Source organism: Sus scrofa, chromosome 13 (genome assembly GCF_054392235.1).
Source record: "Sus scrofa isolate SSC_HxYL_T2T_F1_AM1 chromosome 13, Sscrofa_HxYL_maternal_Yorkshire_Landrace_v2.0, whole genome shotgun sequence".
NCBI classification, from domain to species: Eukaryota; Metazoa; Chordata; class Mammalia; order Artiodactyla; family Suidae; genus Sus; species Sus scrofa.
This window is the reverse complement of record NC_139395.1, coordinates 176,204,606-176,226,171: the sequence shown is the minus strand read 5'-3', so window position 1 is coordinate 176,226,171 and position 21,566 is coordinate 176,204,606. Positions and strand designations below refer to the sequence as shown.

The window sequence follows — 21,566 nt, the reverse complement described above, 5'->3', positions numbered from 1 at the left end:
GGTAGCCAACAAATCATGTATAATTTTTAAAATTTTATTTTCTGATTTCATGTCTTTTATGTTTATTTTTTTTGTTTGGCTGCACTATTGGCATGTGTAAGTTCCAGGGCCAGGGATGGAACCAGCGCCATAGCTGTCTGATCCACAACACTGGGTCCTTAACTCACTTCACCAATGAAGAACTCCTCAGTTTTTATAAGGATCTATGAAAGAAATCATTTTCCAGTAAAAACTTTCCATTTCTATTACATGTAAAATCATAAAGAACTGGTGGGTACTGACATTATCTTCTGCCCATAAATTTTTCTCCACTTACAGTTTTTATGCCAGTGTCAGATTATCATTTCATACTTGCTTGATTCAGCACCTGTTCCTTGGGCTTGAATGCCAGATTTAGTCAATGTGATGGAGTTAGTGGGTTGCTCACTCCCCAAATCACTGAGACCTTGGAGAAGCCAAGCACAGTTTCCCCACTTTACCCTTCCTGGAAATGCTTTGATTCCACCTGCTAAGAGTTCCAGCAAGAGCCTAGTCCTCTGAGGGATAAGATTGAGCAACCAGCTTAATGAGTCCAGGAACTTGTACTTACATTGACACAAGTGGAAGTGAGGCTAAGGAGGAGAAAAAAAGGGGAGACAGAGCACTCTAAAGGCTTCAGTTTATATGCCATTTGCTATGGGAATTTTATTCCTGCCCCAATTTACAGACTAGGGTAAGACCCCTATGATATATATGCACACACAGTTTTCTTTACATTTCTTCATAGCACTTCATACAGTTGTAATGGGTCTCTCTCCACCACTAGAGTATAAGCTCTATGAAGGCAGGACCAAAAGACTAGTACAGTGCATGGAACACAATAGTCATATGACAATACTGATAAAAGATAAAAGGATATTTGAGTGAACAAATGATATCTACAACCTGGAATATGGCTACCCTCTCTTTTCTGTTACCTGATTCACTGTGTGTGTGTGTGCATATGTGTGTGTGTGTGTGTGTGTGTGTGGTAGTAGTAGTAGTAGTAGTAGTTTAATTATGAGGATGGTTCTTAGAAATGTATATAGATCAATTCTGCCCATCAATTAAAGGACATTGTGTAATCTTCTAGACCTGAGTACATTTTAAAAACACATACAATGAAATTAATACTCCACACAGTATTATATTCATTTCAAGAGAATTAAGTGGCTTACTTCACTTTATGATAATCTCTAGGTCCATCCATGTTGCTGCAAATAGCATTATTTCATTCTTTTTTTATGGCTGAGAAGTATTCCATTGTATGTATGTACTATATCTCCTTTATCCACTCCTCTGTCAGTAGACATTTAGGTTGCTTCCATGTCTTGGATGTTGTGAATAGTGCTACAATGAATACTGGGGTGAGTGTATCTTTTTTGAATTATGGTTTTTGTGAGATATATGCCAAGGAGTAGGGTTGCTGGCTGTTCAATTATTTTTTAACTGGTTTGCCTGAAGTTCTCTTTATCATATATAAAAGGATGAGTATGGTGAAACAGAAACCCCTTTAAAGCACGTGTTCAAAGAAACTCTCAAAATTTCTTTTCTATAATATCGATATGCTAAGAAAAAGCTTTAGAAAGTGCCAGGGACTGTGGTAAGTACTCTACTTTCATTAACTTCTTCAATCCTTATAACACTTTGTGATAGTTTTATTACCATCCCTCTTCTGCAGATGAGGCATAGAGCTGAAAAGAGACAGGCTTGGGATTCAAACCCAGGTAGTTTGGCTTCAGACTCTTTTCCCTCCTCACTGCACTATACTCTATATTGCTGGGGCAGGAAAAAATGGAAATAATGGAGTGTAACATACCAGGAACTTGGAAAATGGAGGCAGAGTCTTACATTATCTATGTCACATTCTGTGACAGCCTAGAGGCTTAGGAGGAAAAATTCCTTCCGGGTACAAGGTAATTCTTCTTTCAATATGGTGAGTTTGAGAGGATGATAGGTTATTATGGAAGTATCCAACAGACATCATTTGGGTGGGATGACTAGGGCTGCAAATGAAAATTTGGGAGCCAGCTGCATCCAGTTGTGAGTCACTAACTTCTAAGCAATAAGAAATGCTCAGAGATGGACCTTCAAACAATGTTTATGATGAGATGGAAAATAACCAGTTTTAAGAATGAGAGTATGTTTAATCTTTCAAATGTTTTAGAGAGGTCAAGGAGAACTAATGTCCAAGAAAGATAGTGGATTTGATGGAAAGGCCACCAGAGAATATAGCTTTTACAAAGCAATGGGAATGAAAAATGTAGGTCACAAAAGATTAAAAAGAGTTAATGAAAACAGCAAGTGCAGAATACTTTTTAAATTTGGTGCTAAAAATTGAGAGAATTAGACAGGAACTAAAGAGCTGATAGCAAGGTCAATCAAGACTTTCCAAAATTGGACAGAAGTACACAACTTTAGGGAAAAAAAATCTCCTTTTATATTTGTAAAGTGTGAAGTCAGTCAAATCCTTTCACCACCAACTTTTTAGAGAAAGACCATCTCCTTGGCTTTTTACTATATTATCATATCTCTCTTCCTCTCCCTCTTGCTCTTTCTTCACAAATCTTGAGTGATGCCTCAAACATGACCAGAGGAGCAAACCAATAATCATAATATTAAATTTCGGGTCATTTTTGTTGTCTTGTTTAAAAAAAGTCCTAGGAGTTCCCACCATGGCACAGTGGTTAACGAATCTGACTAGGAACCATGAGATTGCGGGTTTGATCCCTGGCCTTGCTCAGTGAGTTAACGATCTGGCGTTGCCGTGAGCTGTGGTGTGGGTCGGAGATGTGGCTCAGATCCTGCTTTGCTGTAGCTCTGGCTTAGGCTGGTGGCTACAGCTCTGATTTGACCCCTAGCCTGGGAACCTCCATATGCCGTGGGAACCGCCCCAGAAACGCCAAAAAAAAAAAAATACAAAAAAAATTCCTAAAGTCATCTTTATTGTTACAGCTTTAACTTTAACATGGTACGTGAGAGGCCCACAAACACTTGGGTCAACATGGAAAATGGACCACAAAGAATAAGGTAATGAGTCACACACGCAATTGTTGTTCTGAAACTCAGATTTGACAGAGTCAGTCCCTTGACAAATGCATTGAGGGCCTACTGGTTAGAAATCAAGCTCCTTGATTTGGCATTCTGATCTCATCAGTTTAGGACCCTTCCTGTACTTTTTATCCCCACTGTATTCTATTCCCACCAGGCACTCTGTATGCTCGATAATCTGGTCTAATCTAAACCAGAAAGTCCCAGAGGGCTCTCTCTCAGTGACTCTTCTCTTCCCTGCCTTCCCACTCTCCTACATGATCTCACTCAGTTCCAAGCCCTAAAGTACAGATGCTCATGAATCCTAATCTCTGCTTGTTGGCCATCTGTATATCTTCTTTGTAGAAACATGTCTGTTCAGGTCTTTTGTCTATTTTTCCATTGGGTTGTTGTCTTCCTTGCTGTTGAGTTGTATAAGTGGTTTGTGTATTTTAGAGATTAAGCCTTCATTGTATACCCTTGTCAAATATCTGGAATCCCAAGGTACAGTCTTATAGACTCCATGACATTTTTAGTTCCTAAATGTCAGTTTTTTTATAATTTATTTTTTATTATCAAAGGACAGTTTATTTACAATACTATATTACTTTTAGGTGTTTAGCAGAGTGATTCAGCATTTTTACAGTTTATACGCGATCAAAAGTTTTTATAAGATGATACTATAGTACTCTGGGCTATATAAAATTGAAATCCTTTCTTAAGCAACAGCGTGTGACAGACCTAAAGCATATATTACATTTGTAATTCTCAGGTTTGTGTTGTTCACGAGCATGTATGAATAGTAATGCATGCAGAATATGCATTCTCTAAGCAAGAACATTTTCCTCTTTCATGTTAATCAATTTGCTCTCAAATTCTCTGAAATAGATTCTCTGTATAATGGCAATTTATCAATTGTAGTTGATAATGATCTTAGATATACTGACACCTCTAAAAATTTAGTACTTGCATGTAGCTTGGTGATTTGTTATATATGACGGTTGTATTTCCTTAATATATTGTCACTAACCCATTTTTGTCTCTGACATTACTAAATGTCCTGCTTGTTATTAGGAATACCGCTAACCTAGACTGATTCGAATGGAAAGTACTGATATATGCAGAGTATTCTCAAAAAGCTGGAGGTGCTGGTCAAGTAAAATGAGGTCAAAATTAGTAAAAATCTAAATATCTGGAGTTCCTGTTGTGGCTCAGTAGTTAACAAATCCGACTAGTATCCATGAGGTTGTGGGTGCAATCCCTGGCCTCACTCAATGGGCTAATGATCCAGCATTGCCATGGGCTGTGGTGTAGGTCACAGATGCAGCTCAGATCTGGAATTGCTATTTCTGTGGTATAGGCCAGTGGATTCAGCTCTGATTTGACCCCTAGCCTGGGAAATTCCACATGCCGAAAGACTAACTAACTAACTAAATAAATAAATAAGATTTATTGATCCTTACATGAAAAATATAACAAAACTGAGAATATGTTATCCATTATTATTAGTTACATACTAGATAGATCTTTCATATATATTACCTATCAATTAGTTATGATTCTACTGTGTAAAAATTTCATACTTTGGCATAGTGAGAAGTTTTATCAAGTTATTTCAGGTCCTATGATTTAGAAAGATTTTGAATCAATACAATGTTTCCTCCCACATGCTAGGGAGTTCAGAAAATGAAGACCTTTGTAGGCTGGACATATTTAATTTTAAGTAGCATCAGAAGTAACCTCTGTCTTAAAAATATGGAAAATTTTCATATTTAGATAAAAACAGGATTGAATACAACTAGATTCAATGTTTATGGAAATGAGTATGACACTAAGAATAGGGATGAGGGAGGTAAACCATGAGACAGAGTCAGAAAGCTGACAAAACCATTGGTGAGAGCTGCTGGTAAAGGTGGGGAAAAGTGGGGAAGGAGGTCAGGTTACTGAGAAATGTAAATGCCACCCTGAGGAATCTGAATTTCTCTTAGATCCATCAGAAATGTCTTCCAGGAGCAGAGTAATACGATCATATCTTTCAGAAATCTGACATTGCAAAACTAACTGGAAAGAGAGCCAAAGCAAGAAGAACTTCAATCATTCATATGGGAGATGGGGAGAACTGAAACTGGAGAAGAGGAGAGGAGTGCACCTATGAGCAACACTTAAAGAAAAATAATAATAAGTTGTAACCATCGAATAATAAAATGAATATCATATTCCTGTGAGTTTCCAACATGTCATAATGAGTTCATGTCACCAATACTTTAAAAAGTAGCTGTCATAATTAGCCATTCACTAAACATCTTCATTAGGTATTTAATATAATTAGGTACATTCATATGTAATAGGCTAATTATTTATTTCTAATGAATTAGCAAATAGAGCCATTAAAATCGGATTTACTTTCTAACATTATAAATACTGAATTATAGAAACTATACAAACAAAGCACTTTAAATTCCTACATATATTGTTTTATTTTAGTTTAGTTTAGTTATTTATCTATTTTTGTTTTTAGGGCCACACCATGGCATATGGAGGTTCCCAGAATAGGGATCTAATTGGAGCTTCAGCTGCCAGCCTATGCCACAGCCACAGAAACTTGGGATCCAAGCCACCTCTGCAACCTACACCACAGCTCATGGCAATGCCAGCTCCCTCACCCACTGAGCAAGGCCGGAAATGGAACCCATATCCTCATGGATACTAGTAGGATTTGTATCTACTGCACTGAAAAGGGAACACCTGATTCTTACATATTTGATGAGCAAACAGGAATCTATGGAACAAAAATTTTGAGATGCTCTATATTAATGGATATTGTATATTCTGTATTCACTCTCCATTTTAGGGAATATTTTCAGTTATTAGACTTGCATGCATTGATTTTTGTCTCCCTTTGCTAATGGTACCAAAATGTTTGTTACACGTTTTTGCACCATTCACCCACAGCCCTTTGAGATCTGTAAAGGGGAGATTATATGACTTATTTGGGAACAATGAGACAAATGAGAAGGTCTTCTAAAAGGTTCTGGGAAAGATGTGTCCTTTATTTTAAGAGACATCCACAAAATAAGTAGCACTTCTCCCTCGGAATGCCATGGTGCTAGGATATGAAATCTGGCACTGTTTTGCCAAGAAGTAGGAAACCAACCTAGAGATGAAATCTATACACAATGAAGGGTATCACTGAGGGAATCACAGAGAAAAGACCCAGGGTCCCTAGAATAAATGTTCCCTCTGGTTGTAAAAGCCAATAGACCTTCTTAGTGTTTAAGTTTGTTTGGAAAAGATGCTTTATTTGCAAGCTGAATAAATTCTAACTAATATATTAATGTCTTTGCCTAATTCGTACACTTTTATACTGTATAATAAATTATCATTAAACATTCTTATCATACAAATAAATTTATAGCATTATGCATTTAATGATTCAGCACATCTGTGAAGTCTTTTATTTTCAGTGTTAAATTTTAATTCCAATCTCATTTCCCATTCCCTTTATACTACCTTAAAGTATTTCTAATATCATGAATGAATAAGTGTCATCTACCCTAGTTTACTATCCATATTTTAATTAGGTCTTGCTTTTCAAGTTTCCAGACTGTTATCATGTGCTTCCTTTAGGCTTCTTCTTTTCCTCCAGTGTGTCACTTACTATAATCCTACTCATCCTGAAAAGTTCATCTGAAATAACACTTCCAGATAAGAATCTTTTTTCTTCCATATCTCCATTCACTTCCAACACCATGTTTTTATACATCACTTTTATTACACTTTTTAATAACATAGGCTGAATTGCCTTCTGGTTAGCAATACATGTCTCATCCTCCCCACTAGATTATGAGCTTTGTCAGGATCCATTGGTAAAACCAAAGCACTTCCCCTGTGCTCATTCTACCCGATTTCTTCTAGCACACTTTATATTGTAAGTATTTGATGAAGTTTAAACAGAACTGAAAGTTTAAATATCAATGCAGCATATTTTGGGAATCTAGCTCAGTTTGTTCTCAGGAGCCCAAAATACCTATGACATGACCCATCACTTATGGAAATTTAGCAAACACTTTTATAAAAAGCACATGATGAGTTAACACATTATAAAGTAAGAAATGCATCATAGCAGGTAACTATTAAGATGATAAGGATCAGCAAATTCAATTTCATTTCAAGGATCTAGGAATGCCCCCATCAAGATTTGATTTGAGATCAAGAATGAATAGATAGAGATGAAAAGACAGGTTGAAAAATGTGTTTTTGTTGAAGGAAACTTTAAGATTAAATGAATGAAGTAAGTGAACACAGGCAATGTGAAGGGAAAAACATGGCCAAGGGTCATATCCTGAGGGAAGAAGAAAGCAAGGTCACATGTAAAGTTCGGACAGACTGTGGAGCATCTGTAATACCAAAATCCAAAAATGGATTTGTCTGAAAACTAATGAAAGACCATTTCATATTCTTGAACAGGGAAGTACATTTTTTTCCTTTCATCTGACTGAATGAAATACTTGTTGCTTACTGTAAATTGCCATATATTATCGAGGTGTTATAAATGCAGAATTAACATAACAGAGAAATCCATTCTATCCTAATTCTATGTGCTAATGGTAGCAGAGGGTAAGAAACTAACTATAGTGCACTAACAACTTAACATGTACTACACTGAAAAGTGATTACTGTTATGAAGTGGAGAAAATCAGAGTAAAAAGGTAGTGGTGGCTGGGGAAATCTGAAAAGTAAGAACCATCTAGGTAATCCATATATGGCACTAAATAATATCAGAGTTTCCAACTATGTTTGCAAAAATCAACTCACAGATGACCCCGTGATTAAACTATCACAACTTCTAGTCTTCTCTCAAAATTATAATCATCTTGGAGTTCCCATCGTTGCACAGAGGTTAACAAATCCGACTAGGAACCATAAGGTTGCAGGTTCAATCCCTGGCCTTGCTCAGTGGGTTAAGGACACAGCGTTGCTGTGAGCTGTGGTGTAGGTTGCAGACGTGGCTCGGATCCTGCGTTGCTGTGGCTCTGGCATAGGCCGGCAGCTATAGCTCTGATAAGACCCTTAGCCTGGGAACCTCCATATGCCATGGGAGTGGCCCGAGAAAAGGCAAAAAGACAAAAAAAAAAAATTATAATCATCTTTCATAAAATGTGTTAATTCTCCTAGTTTCAAAAATAAGTCAAACCAGCATGAGACCCTTTCCTGCTCAGATAGCACTTATGCAGCCTAATAAACAGATTTTAAAAATGAGGTAAGTTACCTAATAATCAAGGAGTGATCATCAAATGCTCTTATTGACCTTAGCAATGGTAATTTGCTTTGGCCTCATTATCTCAGAGGGCATCCTGATGTGTGTTGGCAACTGAATCTCCCCACAGAGATATACTGATGTCCCTCCGAGGATATCCCTAAGGATCTGATGAAATAGTTTAACTTCTCATTGTAAGGAAAACAATTATCAACTCTAACCTGTTGTTTTTCCCATATATTCACTATTTAAATCCCACATGTTCTGGAGAATAAGGTCTATATTCTGAAATTCTATGAGATTCATCATTATAAAACAACATGAGGTGTTAACACAACTTTATTCACTGAAATATAGGTAAGGGAAATATTCACATATTTTTTATTTTAATATTGGCATACATTAATATTTACTTATCTAAGGTATTTTGCTGTTGTCAGATTTCAGCTACTCAGTTATCTTTTTGCTCTTCTCAAAACTCATGGCCATGGAAAAACTAGAACGAGATTCAAACCGCAAAACATTCTGACCTTGTCTGATTATAATTTAGAGCTGAACACACAGGTAAGGACACAAACTTACTGTGTTAAATAATTCAGGAACTTGCTTAGTGGAATAATTAGAGTGGTTAACATTTAATATTTTAAAATAAACAAATAAAATTTTCAGCCAGGGTCTTTATTTTAATATTTGATTATGGAAAAACAAAACATACTCAAAATGGAATTCATGTAATAAGACATAACACTCAATTGTACTAGTAGATCACTAAATAATGATAGAAGTTAGCCTCTTAAAGAAAATTAAAATTGCTTCTCAAAAATGGATTAAGATTTGAAGGGTTTTCTATTTTTCTAAATGCTAGAAACCTTAAGTATAAAGGTAAACTTCATTTTATTAGCTTTGAATCCACTGCAACATACTTCAGAAAATCTTACATAATTTTCTTAGAAACATAAAAATAGATCATTCAACTCAGATAAGAAATACTAATTTTTTTATAATGTATAAATTACTGAAAATATTTGATATATAACATTGCATAGGTCTAAGGTTTTATCACATGTTGATTTGATACAATTGTAGATGATAATATAGTTCCAATTGCAGCATTAGTTAACACGCTATCATATCATGTAATTTCCATTTCTTCTTAGGGTGGGAATAATTGAGATCTAGTCTCTTAACAGTTTTGATGATTATAGTACCATATTATTTATATTCACCACAGTCGATCTCCCAGACTTATTTGCCTATTAGTTGCAAGTATGCACCATGAACACTCTCTCTCCTATATTCCGATATCTAGAGCCCCTGGTAACCTCTATTTAATCTATCATGAGTGAAGCAATTTACTTTCCCACCACGATTTTCCCCCACATTCTCTATTCTCCACATACTAGGCAATATTGTTAACCTATTGTCTTCTTGATGACAAGCACTCTGACATGTGTCAGGTAATACCTCATGGTTTTTACTTGCATTTCTCTAAGGATTAGTGGTGCTGTACATCTTTTCATAGGTCTGTTGCCCACTTGGATAGCTTTTGTAAGAACATCTTTTCAGTTCTTCTGTCCATTTCTTAATCTGAATATTCGTACTTTTTTCATTGAGTTGTATGAGTTTTACATACTTTGGATAATAACATTAATTTTTAAAAATGATGAGTTTTGGTAATTCTCTTTGTAGAATCGTCTTCAGAATTAACACATTTAAAAATATTCTGTAAAATTATCCTTAATTCTTTTAAATTATGACTTTTGACAATCCTCTTTGTAGAATCGTCTTCAAAATGGACTCAATTTGTGGAAGTGGTGGCTAAGCATTTCTGTAAGGACCACCAAAGAAGTCATTAAGGATCATTTGTCAGAAATCCAACAAGGGCAGAGGGAGAGCCTTATCTACTTGTGCATCCCACTTTCTTTCTGTCTCAATAATCCATATATTTTCCAAATTAGAATCTTATATCTCCATAGTTCCAGTCACAACAAATTAGCTATGACTTGGGATAACCACACTATGACAACAGAGTTTATCCTCACAGAATTGACAGACAACCCACAACTGAAGATTTTTCTGTTTCTCGTGTTCCTTACCATCTATCTGATCACCATGGTGGGAAACCTTGGTCTGGTGGCACTGATAGTTACAGAGCGTCATCTTCACACGCCAATGTACATCTTTCTGAGTAATCTTGCTCTGATGGATTCCTGTTGTTCTTGTGCCATTACCCCAAAGATGCTAGAGAATTTCTTCTCTAAGAGCAGAATTATTTCCCTGTATGAATGCATGGCACAATTTTATTTTTTCTGCTTTGCCAAAACTGCAGACTGCTTCCTCCTGGCAGCCATGGCCTATGATCGCTTTATGGCCATCTGCAACCCACTGCAGTACCACGCCATGATGTCCAAGAAACTATGCATTAAGATGACCACAGGAGCCTACATAGCTGGAAACCTGCACTCCATGATTCATGTCGGGCTTCTGTTTAGATTAACTTTCTGTGGGCGTCATCAAATCCATCATTTTTTTTGTGATATAGTTCCTTTAATCCGACTCTCCTGTGTTGACCCTTATATCAATGAATTGATGATGTTTATCTTGTCTGGGTCAATTCAAACCTTCACTATTACCATAGTAATAATGTCTTACCTTTGCATCCTTTTTATAATTTTCAACATGAAATCCAACAAGGGTAGAGGGAAAGCCTTATCTACATGTGCATCCCACTTTCTCTCTGTCTCAGTATTCTATGGATGTCTTCTCTTCATGTACATTCGACCAAACTCAGTTAAAGAAGAAAATAAAGATATACCTGTTTCTGTTTTTTATACTATAGTGATTCCTTTCTTAAACCCTTTTATCTATAGTCTAAGAAACAAAGAAGTATTAAAAGTCATGAAGCAAATTAGGAAGATGTCATAATATCCTGAAAAATATCATTTCCTGTGTTCAATACTATTTAATTTGATTAATTATTTTTCAAAGTCAAGGAATACTGAGAAGGTATAAAATAACTACATTCTATATTAAAAATTATTAAAACATGATAGGTGTATGAGACAAACACATTCAGAAATGAGAGATTGTTTTAAAATATATGCCAAAATCTAATCTTATACATTCCATCCAGGAGCGAACTAAAATTTTGCCAGGGTGTAATTGTGTACAATAACAACTATTTGTTTCAGATTATAATGAGTTATAATTTTCAACCAATCCAACAAAGACTAGGAATAGAAATCAGTTACAGAAAGGTAGCCTCAGTTTTATATTGGTGGCAAATTTCTAAAATCCCAAGGCATAATCATTTGAAAACGCCCATATTCTGAGTTCCCATTTACCAGTCCCTTCGTGAGCAACGCCATGTGCCAAAAAAACTATAGGTTTCAATTTGATTCTCAGTTTTGAATTCATTCAAGAGATTAAGTTTATATATGAATTTATGGAGACTATATATTCCTAATAAGGAACATGCTCATCTTGAATATTAGACAACTTTCTCTCAGGTTCTCTCAAAGATTTCTCAATATGTGGCCATTTATCAACCTGTAGTTGAAATTGATGTTATTCATTTTGAACACCCTATGATTGTACAGGTTCATGTACTTTGACCAGTTTTCCATCATATATGACAGTGTGACCTCTGAATTTATTAATTAAAAAGGCTTTTTTCCTCTCCTATTATTACTTGCCTTCCTTGCTATTACGAATATTAATAACCAGGACTGAACTACAATATTCAGTATTGATATATGCATAGCATTATGGCAGTCCACCATAGGAACATCTTTGTCTGCCCCGGGGCAAGCTCTCAGGCATCTTGGTGCCTCTTGTGAGGCCATGGTCAACGAATGCATACTACTACAGCCATTGTGGCCCCTGAGGTGGACAGAGCCTGCCACCATAAATGGTAGTGTGAACAGGCACTGCCTGCAGCCCCAGTCACCTCAGGGATTATCACTGCCAAGGAGAGCCTTGCAAACAAGAGCCACCTGTTGCCCTCAGCCCCCTGGACATCCACACACCTTGCCATCGATGCTGGCAAGGGTCTGGGCATAGCCCACAGATCCCTGAGGGTAACTGTCAGTGCTCAGGACCCTGTAGCCAGGAGCAGCCTGTGCCCCCGCCTCCCAGTGTGTCCTCACCACTACCAAAGGCCCAGCAAACAGGCACTGGCTATATGCACTGCTGATTGCATCATCCTGCTTGGAGCACATGCAGGTCATACCTGTGCACATCCACCATCCATGGGATTATGGGCTGCAAACACGGAGGAAACAGACAGCAAATAACAAAACCAAAAGCAGCCCTCACAGCCAAAACATACAAACTAAATACTAAACCCTCACAAGCTACCCAGGGACAATTCCACATACAAATAACCCTGCAAGACCACAGCAGATTAAAAGAGGATTCTAAAGGCAGTAGGAGAAATAACAAAGAGTTGGTTCTAAGGGAACACCCACCCATAAGGCTATGAGCCTATTTCTTTACAGAAAAGTTACAGGCCAGCCAGAAGAGAGTGGCATGATATATTCAAATTTCTACACTTGATCTCAGCCAAAAGCCTGAGAAGTGATATGTTCAAATTTCTAAAAGGGAAAAGTTTTCAGGCTAGACTATTCTACCCAGTAACATTAGCATTTAACATAGGAGAAATAAGGAAATTCTCTGACAAGCCAAAACTCAAAAGAATAAGCCATAATAAACCCATTCTAAAAGAAATACTGAAAGGTCTCCTCTAAACGGGAAGGAAGTAAGAATACACAGGATGAAGGAAATCACAACAGGAATGTAATCACTTAAATAAGCCAGTATAGACATCTAACAGAAAAAAAAAACTATTTCTGAAAGCAATGATAAATAAGGGGACAGCAAGAGGATAACTGTCATGATGTAAAAAGGGATATCAAAATCATAAAATGTGGGGAAGGAAAGTAAGAAAATCTAGACTCTTTCTTTAGAATGTGTTTGAGCCTATATGACTCTCAGTCTAAAGCAAGAGGAGACAGGAAGGGGTTCACATATGTGAAAAAGTGGGTAGCCACAAGTCAAAACCAAATAATACATTCACAAAAACTAATAAGAACATGAGACACACACACAAAATAAAAGGAACTCATCCAACCAAAACAAGAAAAAGAAAGGAACAAGGGAAATACATAGAATCAACAGAACACAAGCTTTCAAACACATGAATACATATCTATCAATAATTACCTTAAATTTCAATGGACTGAATGCTCCAATCAAAAGACAAGACAGTGGAAGACTGGATGTAGGGGGGAAAAAAAGCCTACAATAGGCTGCCTATAAAAGACTCACTTTAGGGTAATGAAACATGTACATTGAAAGTGAGTGGATGGAAGAAGATATTTCATGTGAATGGAAAAGACAGGGAATCAGGAGCCTCAATATGCATATGAGACAAAACAGACTTTAAAAAGAAGGCCATAGAGAAAGAGAAAGAAGGACACTATTTTCTGGTACAAGTATTAACCCACAGAAAGAATATTATACTTATCAATATATATGCCCCTATTATGGGAGCACACGAATACATACAACAAATATGAACAGGCATAAAAGTAGAAATTGATGGGGAATACAATAACAGTAGGAGATTTTAACACCTCACTCATATCAATGGACAGATTTTCTAGACAGAAATCAATAAGACAACAGAGATCCTAAATGACACAACAGAACAATTATAATTAAGTGATATTTTCAGGACATTACATCCAAAATAAATGAAGACCAAAAAGCCAGAATATACATTCTTTTCAAGTGCACATGGAATATTCTCTGGATTGACCACACCCTGGCGCACAAAACTAACCTAAACCAATCTAAGAATACAGAACTTATTTCAAGCTTCTTCCCTAACCATAATGACATGAAACTAGAAATTAACAGCAGGAAAAGAAATGCAAAATACCTGACAGCATGGAGACTAAACAACATGCTACTAAGAAATCAATGGGGCAATGAGGAAATCAAGAAGGAAATTAAAAATACCTTGATACAAATGACAATGAAAACACACCATTCAAAAGAGATGGGATGCCTCAAAAGGCATTCTTAGAGGGAAGATCGTAGTGATGTAAGCCTTCCTCAACAAAGAAAAACATCTCAAAGCAATAACTTAAACTACCACCAAAAAAAAAAAAAAAAAGAAAGAAAAATACAAGCAAATCCTAAGGTCAGCAGAAGGAAGGAAATAATAGGGTCTACAGATCAGAGAGGGAATGAAAACAGTAGGGATTCAAAAGCAACAGAAAAAAATCATTACAATCAAGAGCTGGCTCTCTGAGTGGGTAAACAAACCTGAAATACATCTGGCAAGATGCACCAAGAGGAGAGAGTGAGGACCCAAATTAAAAAAAAATAAGAAGTGAGAAACTATAAATCTAACAGATAGTGTAGAAATATAAAATAATCAGAGAACACTAGGAACAATTGTATATGCCAACAAATTTGACAACCCAGAAGAAATGGACAATTTTGGTCTCAAGGCACATGGCTAGACAAGGTGAATTTAATAAACATAGACAGAATATTCCATCTAAAAGAAACAGAATATACATCCTCAAGTACACATAAAATACTCTCCAAGAGAGATCACATGTTGGTTCATAAAATAATTACCAATATACTAAAGAACACTGGAAAAAAAAAAACATGGAAAACGTCTCATACTGCAATGGTATGAGGTCAGTTGTAAGAAAATTGGAAAATTCATACATATAAGGGGGGATTAAACAACATGTTACATAATAGCCCAGGTGACAGAGAAGTAATCAATAGGAAATTTAAAAATGCTTTGGGATAAAAATGGGAGTGCATCATGTTACAAAAAAGGAGTTATAGCGTAACTATGATTATGAATTGCAACAAGCATATACTAAGAACGAAGTACATTGTGATAAATGCCTATATGAATGTACAAGAAAGACAGCAAATAAATGCCCTAGCTGTGCAACTCAAAGAAATAGAGAAAGAAGAAGCAATAGTGTTCAATGTCATTGGAAGCAGAGAAAAATAAAAAAGAACATAAAGACTAGAAAAACAATAACAACATGAGTGAAAATGTGCTGACTTTGATAAAGAATACGCAAAACTGACAAATCACTAGATAAACTAAGAAAAAAATGATAGGACTCAAAGTGAGAAATGAGAGAAACTGACACCAGAGAAATACACAGGAACATAAGCGAACATAGTGAAGAGTTATATGGCAATAAATTGGAAAATCTAGGGGAAATGGATAAATTCACAGAAACACCTTCCCAAAACTGGACCAGGAAGAAATAGAAATTTGGAACAGAATGACTACTAGGAATAGACTGAGTCAGTAATAAAAAAACAACCATGAAACAAATCCAGGATGAGATGGTTACACTGGTGAAGTTCTCATATTAAAGAAAATTAATACCAATCCTAGAGGGAGATCAAGACCATAGAGTAAGAGGATGTGGAACTCACCTCTCCCAATGAACACATAAAAATATATATCTATATGGGGAAACCTTCTCCTTGAAAACTAACTGGAAAATGGCATGATGGTCCCTGTAAAGCCAAGGCATTAAGGAAGACACCCACTTATTGGACAAGAAGGAAATAAAAGTGATTAGTTTGGAATCTCTACCTGGGAGGAGATTCTTACTAAAAGGGAAATTTACTGGGTAGACATCCACCCTTAGGATTCAATGAGCCAAATATCTGATTGGGCATCCTGGTTTCGAGGCTCTATGTGGAGGATACAAACCACCCTTTGCTGGCTAGAAATTCCCTGGGACAAAAAGCAATGCTTTAGAAGCCTGGATATTGCTCATGAGCAGAACACTTGTGCTGACTAACACCTGACATGGGGAACTGAGAGGTCTTCTCCACTCACTGTCAGGTTTTCCGTGATTGGCTGGCCACATAGCCCTGACTGAACCAAGTGAAAACTGCAGCCTTACTTCCATCACTTCACTTTGCAGCACTGGATCTAGGGCAACAAGGACCATGAAAAACACTTGACTGTCGGATGTAAATGCAAGCTGGTGCTGGGCAGAGCCCAGGTGGGCCAGTGTTGCCCATCGCTGGCAATTATTCAAAAGGCACCTCAGAAATTGCCCAGAGCTCTGACAGCAGCTTCTCTATCACAGCTCTTCTCTGATACATGCAGGAAGATCCTACATGCCCTCCCTGCCTTGTGGGAAGTTTCCACAACACAGAAGGAGAAGCAGGTCTGGGAAGAGTCATCAACTCTGAGAAACAGAGGAGACCTGCTCCAAAGCAGGATGGAAAGAGGTGTTCCCTAGCACCTGCCAAGTGTCCCTCAGTAGGCTTGCCATGGGCCCCAAACCATATCTACTGAGTGATCCAGACTTGCTCAGTTTACATCACAATGATGTACCAGATCTGGATCAGCCAATACTCAACCACGGAACCAGCAAGCAACCCAGTCCAGGGGCAGAGCTTAGGTAGGATGGTTATAGCCACTGCTCTGTTTGTGCTTGGTCATGTGTCATTTCAGAAGCCATCTAAATATCTGAAAGTGACTATTCTGTCACAGCTAAGCTCTCAACACTACCAAGAGTCCACACAGGCCCCCACCAGCCCTGAAAAATGGCTCTGAACAGAGCGGGGTCCTCAGTGGAGGAGGCAGGAGGCAGTGACTGACTGAGACCAAGGGGACTTGCATCCAAGGCTGTGTCTGAGAAGAGCTACAGATGTCTATATATGTAGTATGGCAAACCTGCATCTGTGCACTGGAGGCAATGGCTTCAGCACTCTCCTTCCTTAAAGCAAAGGACTTAGTGCAGGGAGAGCAAAAAACACATAAACAAAGGTAGCACAGCCAGCTCAAGCCCAATCCTCAGGGCTTCTGCTCCAACAACTTGTAATTAGAGTTCACCACTGACAGAGTGGTGAGAGCCAAAGAGCAGAGGAAAGTCCACCTCATACACAGCACTAGAATCAGAACAACCATCTCCAGCCTCAGCCTCTATCTAGGGGACAGCTGCCAGCACATTCTGAGGAAATATGGCCCTGGCATCCATATTCAATCCAGCTCTTCCAACAAAGGCATGCAATCGGTACTGGGAAAGTCTTGTGTTGGAGTTCATCCTTTTGTTCAAGATCATAAAAGGTAACTGTTTGACCTAATCTTACATAGACAGACAAGTTAAGCAAAATGAAAAGGCAGAAGAATTAGTCTTAACTGAAAGAGCAAGAGAAAAAAAATAAATAATAAAAATATCAATAAAGAGTTTACCAGACAAACAATTCAAAACTTATGTAAAAAAAGTTTGAATGGAATTAGGGAAAATTATTGTTCTAAACACGGAATATTTGAATTTTATTGGAGTAGAGCTGACTTACAATGCTGTGTTAGTTTCCAGTATACACCAAAGTGAATCATATTTATATAATTTTATTTATATAATTTTATTTATATATCTCATATATATCCATATATATGTTTGTATATATATAAAATCTGTCATTGCTGTGTCTGTGGCAGAGGCTGGCAGCTACAGCTCCAATGTTATCCCTCGACCAGGACCTTCCATATGCCATGGTGCAGCCCTAACCACACACACACACACACAAAAAAAGACATCACCAGAAACACAAAATGCCAGTGACAAGAGTTACAGCTATAGAATGATATTAACTTAAATGATTCACCATTTAAAAAAAGTAGATACAATACAGGGCTACATTTAGGAAGACCATAGTAGCCACACATCAGAAACCTAATATAAATCTACAAAAATCAAAAAGGAATACAAGCATACTCCTCAATAAAACCATAAAGCCACCAATAAGAAAGAAATAAGACGGAAAGAATGAACAGGAAAAATCTACAAACACAACCAGAAATCAAGTAATAAACAAGTAATAAAACAATCATAAGTACATTCTTATCAATAATTACTTTGAGTATCAATAGAATGAATGCTCAGATCAAAAGGCACAGGTTAGCTGCTTGAATCAAAAACAAGACCATTTAATACACTGCCTTTAAGAGATTCACTTCTGGGGAATGATACAGAAAGACTGAAGATGAGAGGATGCAAAATGACTTGCATTTCATGGAAATGGAAATGACAAGTAAGCAGGAATAGCAATAATAATAATAGACAAAAAAAGACTAATACAAAAGGTATAGTAAAATGCAAAGAACAGTATTATGTAATGATAAGAACATCAATAAAAGAAAAGGATATTACACTCAGAGCACCTAAATATATAACCAAATCATAACCGATATAAAGGGAGAAATTGACAATAATACAATAACCAGAGGGGACCTTAACACCCTTACTTACAACAGAGGATGTGTCATCCAGAGAGAAAATCATCAAGGTATATGTACTTGTAATGATACAACAGACCAGTAAGACCTAAAGGTATCTATGGAACGGTCAATTCAAAAACAGCTAAAAACACATTCTTTGAAGGGCACATGGAATGTTCTTCAGGTGAGATCACATGATGATCCATAAAACAAATCTCAAAAAATTTAAGGGGATAGAAACTATATCATCTTTTTTTTTTTTCAGTCACAATGGTGTGAAACTAGACACAATTAGGGAAAGGAAAATGAGAAGGGAACAACATGGGAAAACTAAACAACACTCCATGAAAAAAAAACAGTGGGTTGATGAAGAAATCAAAGACAAATGAAAATGGATACACAACATGCCAAAACATATGGAATGCAGAAAAACAGTCCCAAGAGGTAAGTTTAAATTAATAAAGGCCTACCTCAAGAATTTTTTAAAAGTTTTCATTTTGCAACGTAGCTTACTACCCAAAAGAATTAGAAAGCAGAATAAAGCCCAGAGTCAGTGGAAGGAAGGACATAATAAAGACCAGAGAGGAAGCAGAAAAAAAAAAAACAATAGAGACCAAAAACAATAGAAAATATCAATTAAGACAAGAGATGAATTGTTGAAAAGATTTAGAAAATTCATAGACCCTTAGCCAGCCTTACCATGAAGAAAAAGAGAGGACCCAATCAAACAAAAGAAGAAATGAAAAGGAGAAATTACAACTGATACCAGAGAGATACAAAAACATCGTAAGAGAACAATATGAAGAGTTTTATGACAACAAATTGAACAACCTAGAGGAAAGACAAAGTTCTAAAACCATTCAGCCAGCAAAGTTGAATAGTGAAGAAACAGTTAATTTGAACAGATGGATCACTAGCAGTGAAATCAAGTTTTTAATGAAAAAAGAAAACAACTCAGTAAACAAAAGTCATGGACCAGATGGTTTCACGGGGGGATCATATCAAAAATAGACAGAAGAACTAAAATGTATTTTTCTCAAACGATTCCAAACAATTTAAATGGAGGAGATACTCCCAAGTCATTTCTATGAGGCCAACATTACCTTGACATCAAAATCAAAGACAATATAGAAAGGAAAATTATAGGCAAATATCATTGATGAATATAGATGCAAAATCATCAACACAATATTAGCAAACTAAGTTCAACAGTACATACAAAAGTTACAAAGTAGTCAATTTGGACTTATTTGAGGGTTACAAGCATGTTTCAACATTTGCAAATCAAGCACTGTGACATACCACATTAGCAAAAGGAAAGATAAAAACTACATGATCATCCAAATAGACGAAAAAAGCATATAACCACATTCAACCTACATTCATGATAAAAACACTTATCTAAGTGAGAGGGAACATACCTAACATAATAAAGGCCATTTATTATAAACTCTTCTCACAGGCAGCTGTTGCTCTGATATGACCCCTAGCCTGGGACCTCCATATGCCAGGGGTATGGCCTTAAAAAGCAAAAAAAAAAAAAAAAAAAAAAAAAAAAAATCATACTCAATGGTAAAAAGCAAAAAGCTGTCCTCTAAATTCAAGAACTACACAATGATGCTCTTTCTTACCATTTCCACTAAATATAAGACTGAAAGTTCTATCCAGAGCCGTCAGGCAAAAAATAAATAAAGTAAAAGGCATGCAAATTGGAAAGAAGTAAAACTGCTACTATTTGTCAAGGACATAGGATTATGTAGAGAAAACCCTAAAGGCTCCACCACAAAAAAAAAAAAACTATTACAATTAATAAATGAAATCAACACTGAATATAAGAATGAAAGTGCTATCCAGAGCAGTCAGGCAAAAAATAAATAAAGTAAAAGGCATGCAAATTGGAAAGGAAGAAGTAAAACTGGTACTACTTGTCAATGACATGGTATTATGTACAGAAAACCCTAAAGACTCCACCACAAAAAAAAAAAAAAAAACTATTACAATTATTCAATGAATTCATCAATGTTGGAGGATAAAACATTAATATGTTAAATCTGTTGCTTTTTCATACACTGAAAATAAAATATCAGAACGAGAAAGGTAAAAAAAAAAAAAACATCTGATTTAAAACCACATCTAAAAGAATAAAACACTCAGGAATTAACTTAACCAGGGACATGAAACACACATGTATATGCTGAACACTTTAAACCACTGATGAAGTAAATTGAAGGTGACTCAAAGAAATGGAAAGTTATCTAGTGCTCTTGGTCTGGGAGAATTAATTCTATTAAAATGGCCATACTAACGAAAGCAATCTACAGATTTAATGCAATTCCTATCAAAATACTCAGGACATTTTCCACAGAAGTAGAACAAATAATCCCCAAATTCATAAGGAACCAAAATGACACTCATAGGCACAGCAATCTTGGGAAAAAAGAACAAAATTGAAGGCATAACTCTCTCAGACTTCAGACTCTATTACGAAGCTACAGTAATTAAAACAGCATAGACTGGCACAATAATAGGCACACAGATCAACAGAACAAAATAGAGAGCCCAGAAATAAACTCATACACCTATGGTCAATTAATATGACAAGAGACAGAAGGATCAAGATGGCAGAGGAGTTAGACATCATGCTCACATTTCCCACAAGCAAATCAAGAAAAAAAAAACACATCTAAATTTAAGACAATTCACACAGAACATCAACTGAACACTGGCAGAAGAACTTAAACCTCCAAAAAGACAAGAAACTAGTGACATACTGGGTAGAACAAAAGAAAAAAAGAATAAAAGAGAGATTAAAGAAATCAAGATGGGACTAGCATTTCGGAAAGGGAGCTGTAAAAGAGACAACAAAGCAACAGGCTGGCAAGCCTCTAACTGACCAGGAGATCAGCTAAGATGGACGGACCTCACGTTGCAAAAAAAAAAAAAAAAGAAGAAAGAAAGAAA

The 21,566-nt window shown here is 36.4% G+C and overlaps 1 protein-coding gene across 1 annotated transcript; it reads left to right on the top strand.

Moving 5' to 3' along the window:
* Window positions 1-10,303: 10,303 nt before the first annotated feature.
* LOC100620552 (olfactory receptor 5K1-like) lies at window positions 10,304-11,230 on the top strand. The gene has a single exon (XM_005657123.4). It carries the CDS (start codon window positions 10,304-10,306, stop codon window positions 11,228-11,230), a length of 927 nt encoding a protein of 308 aa, XP_005657180.3.
* The last annotated feature ends 10,336 nt before the right edge of the window (window positions 11,231-21,566 follow it).

What these genes read in the sequence shown, in the direction of transcription:
- LOC100620552 (XM_005657123.4), top strand. Translation starts at nt 10,304, where the DNA reads ATGACTTGGGATAACCACACTATGACAACAGAGTTTATCCTCACAGAA.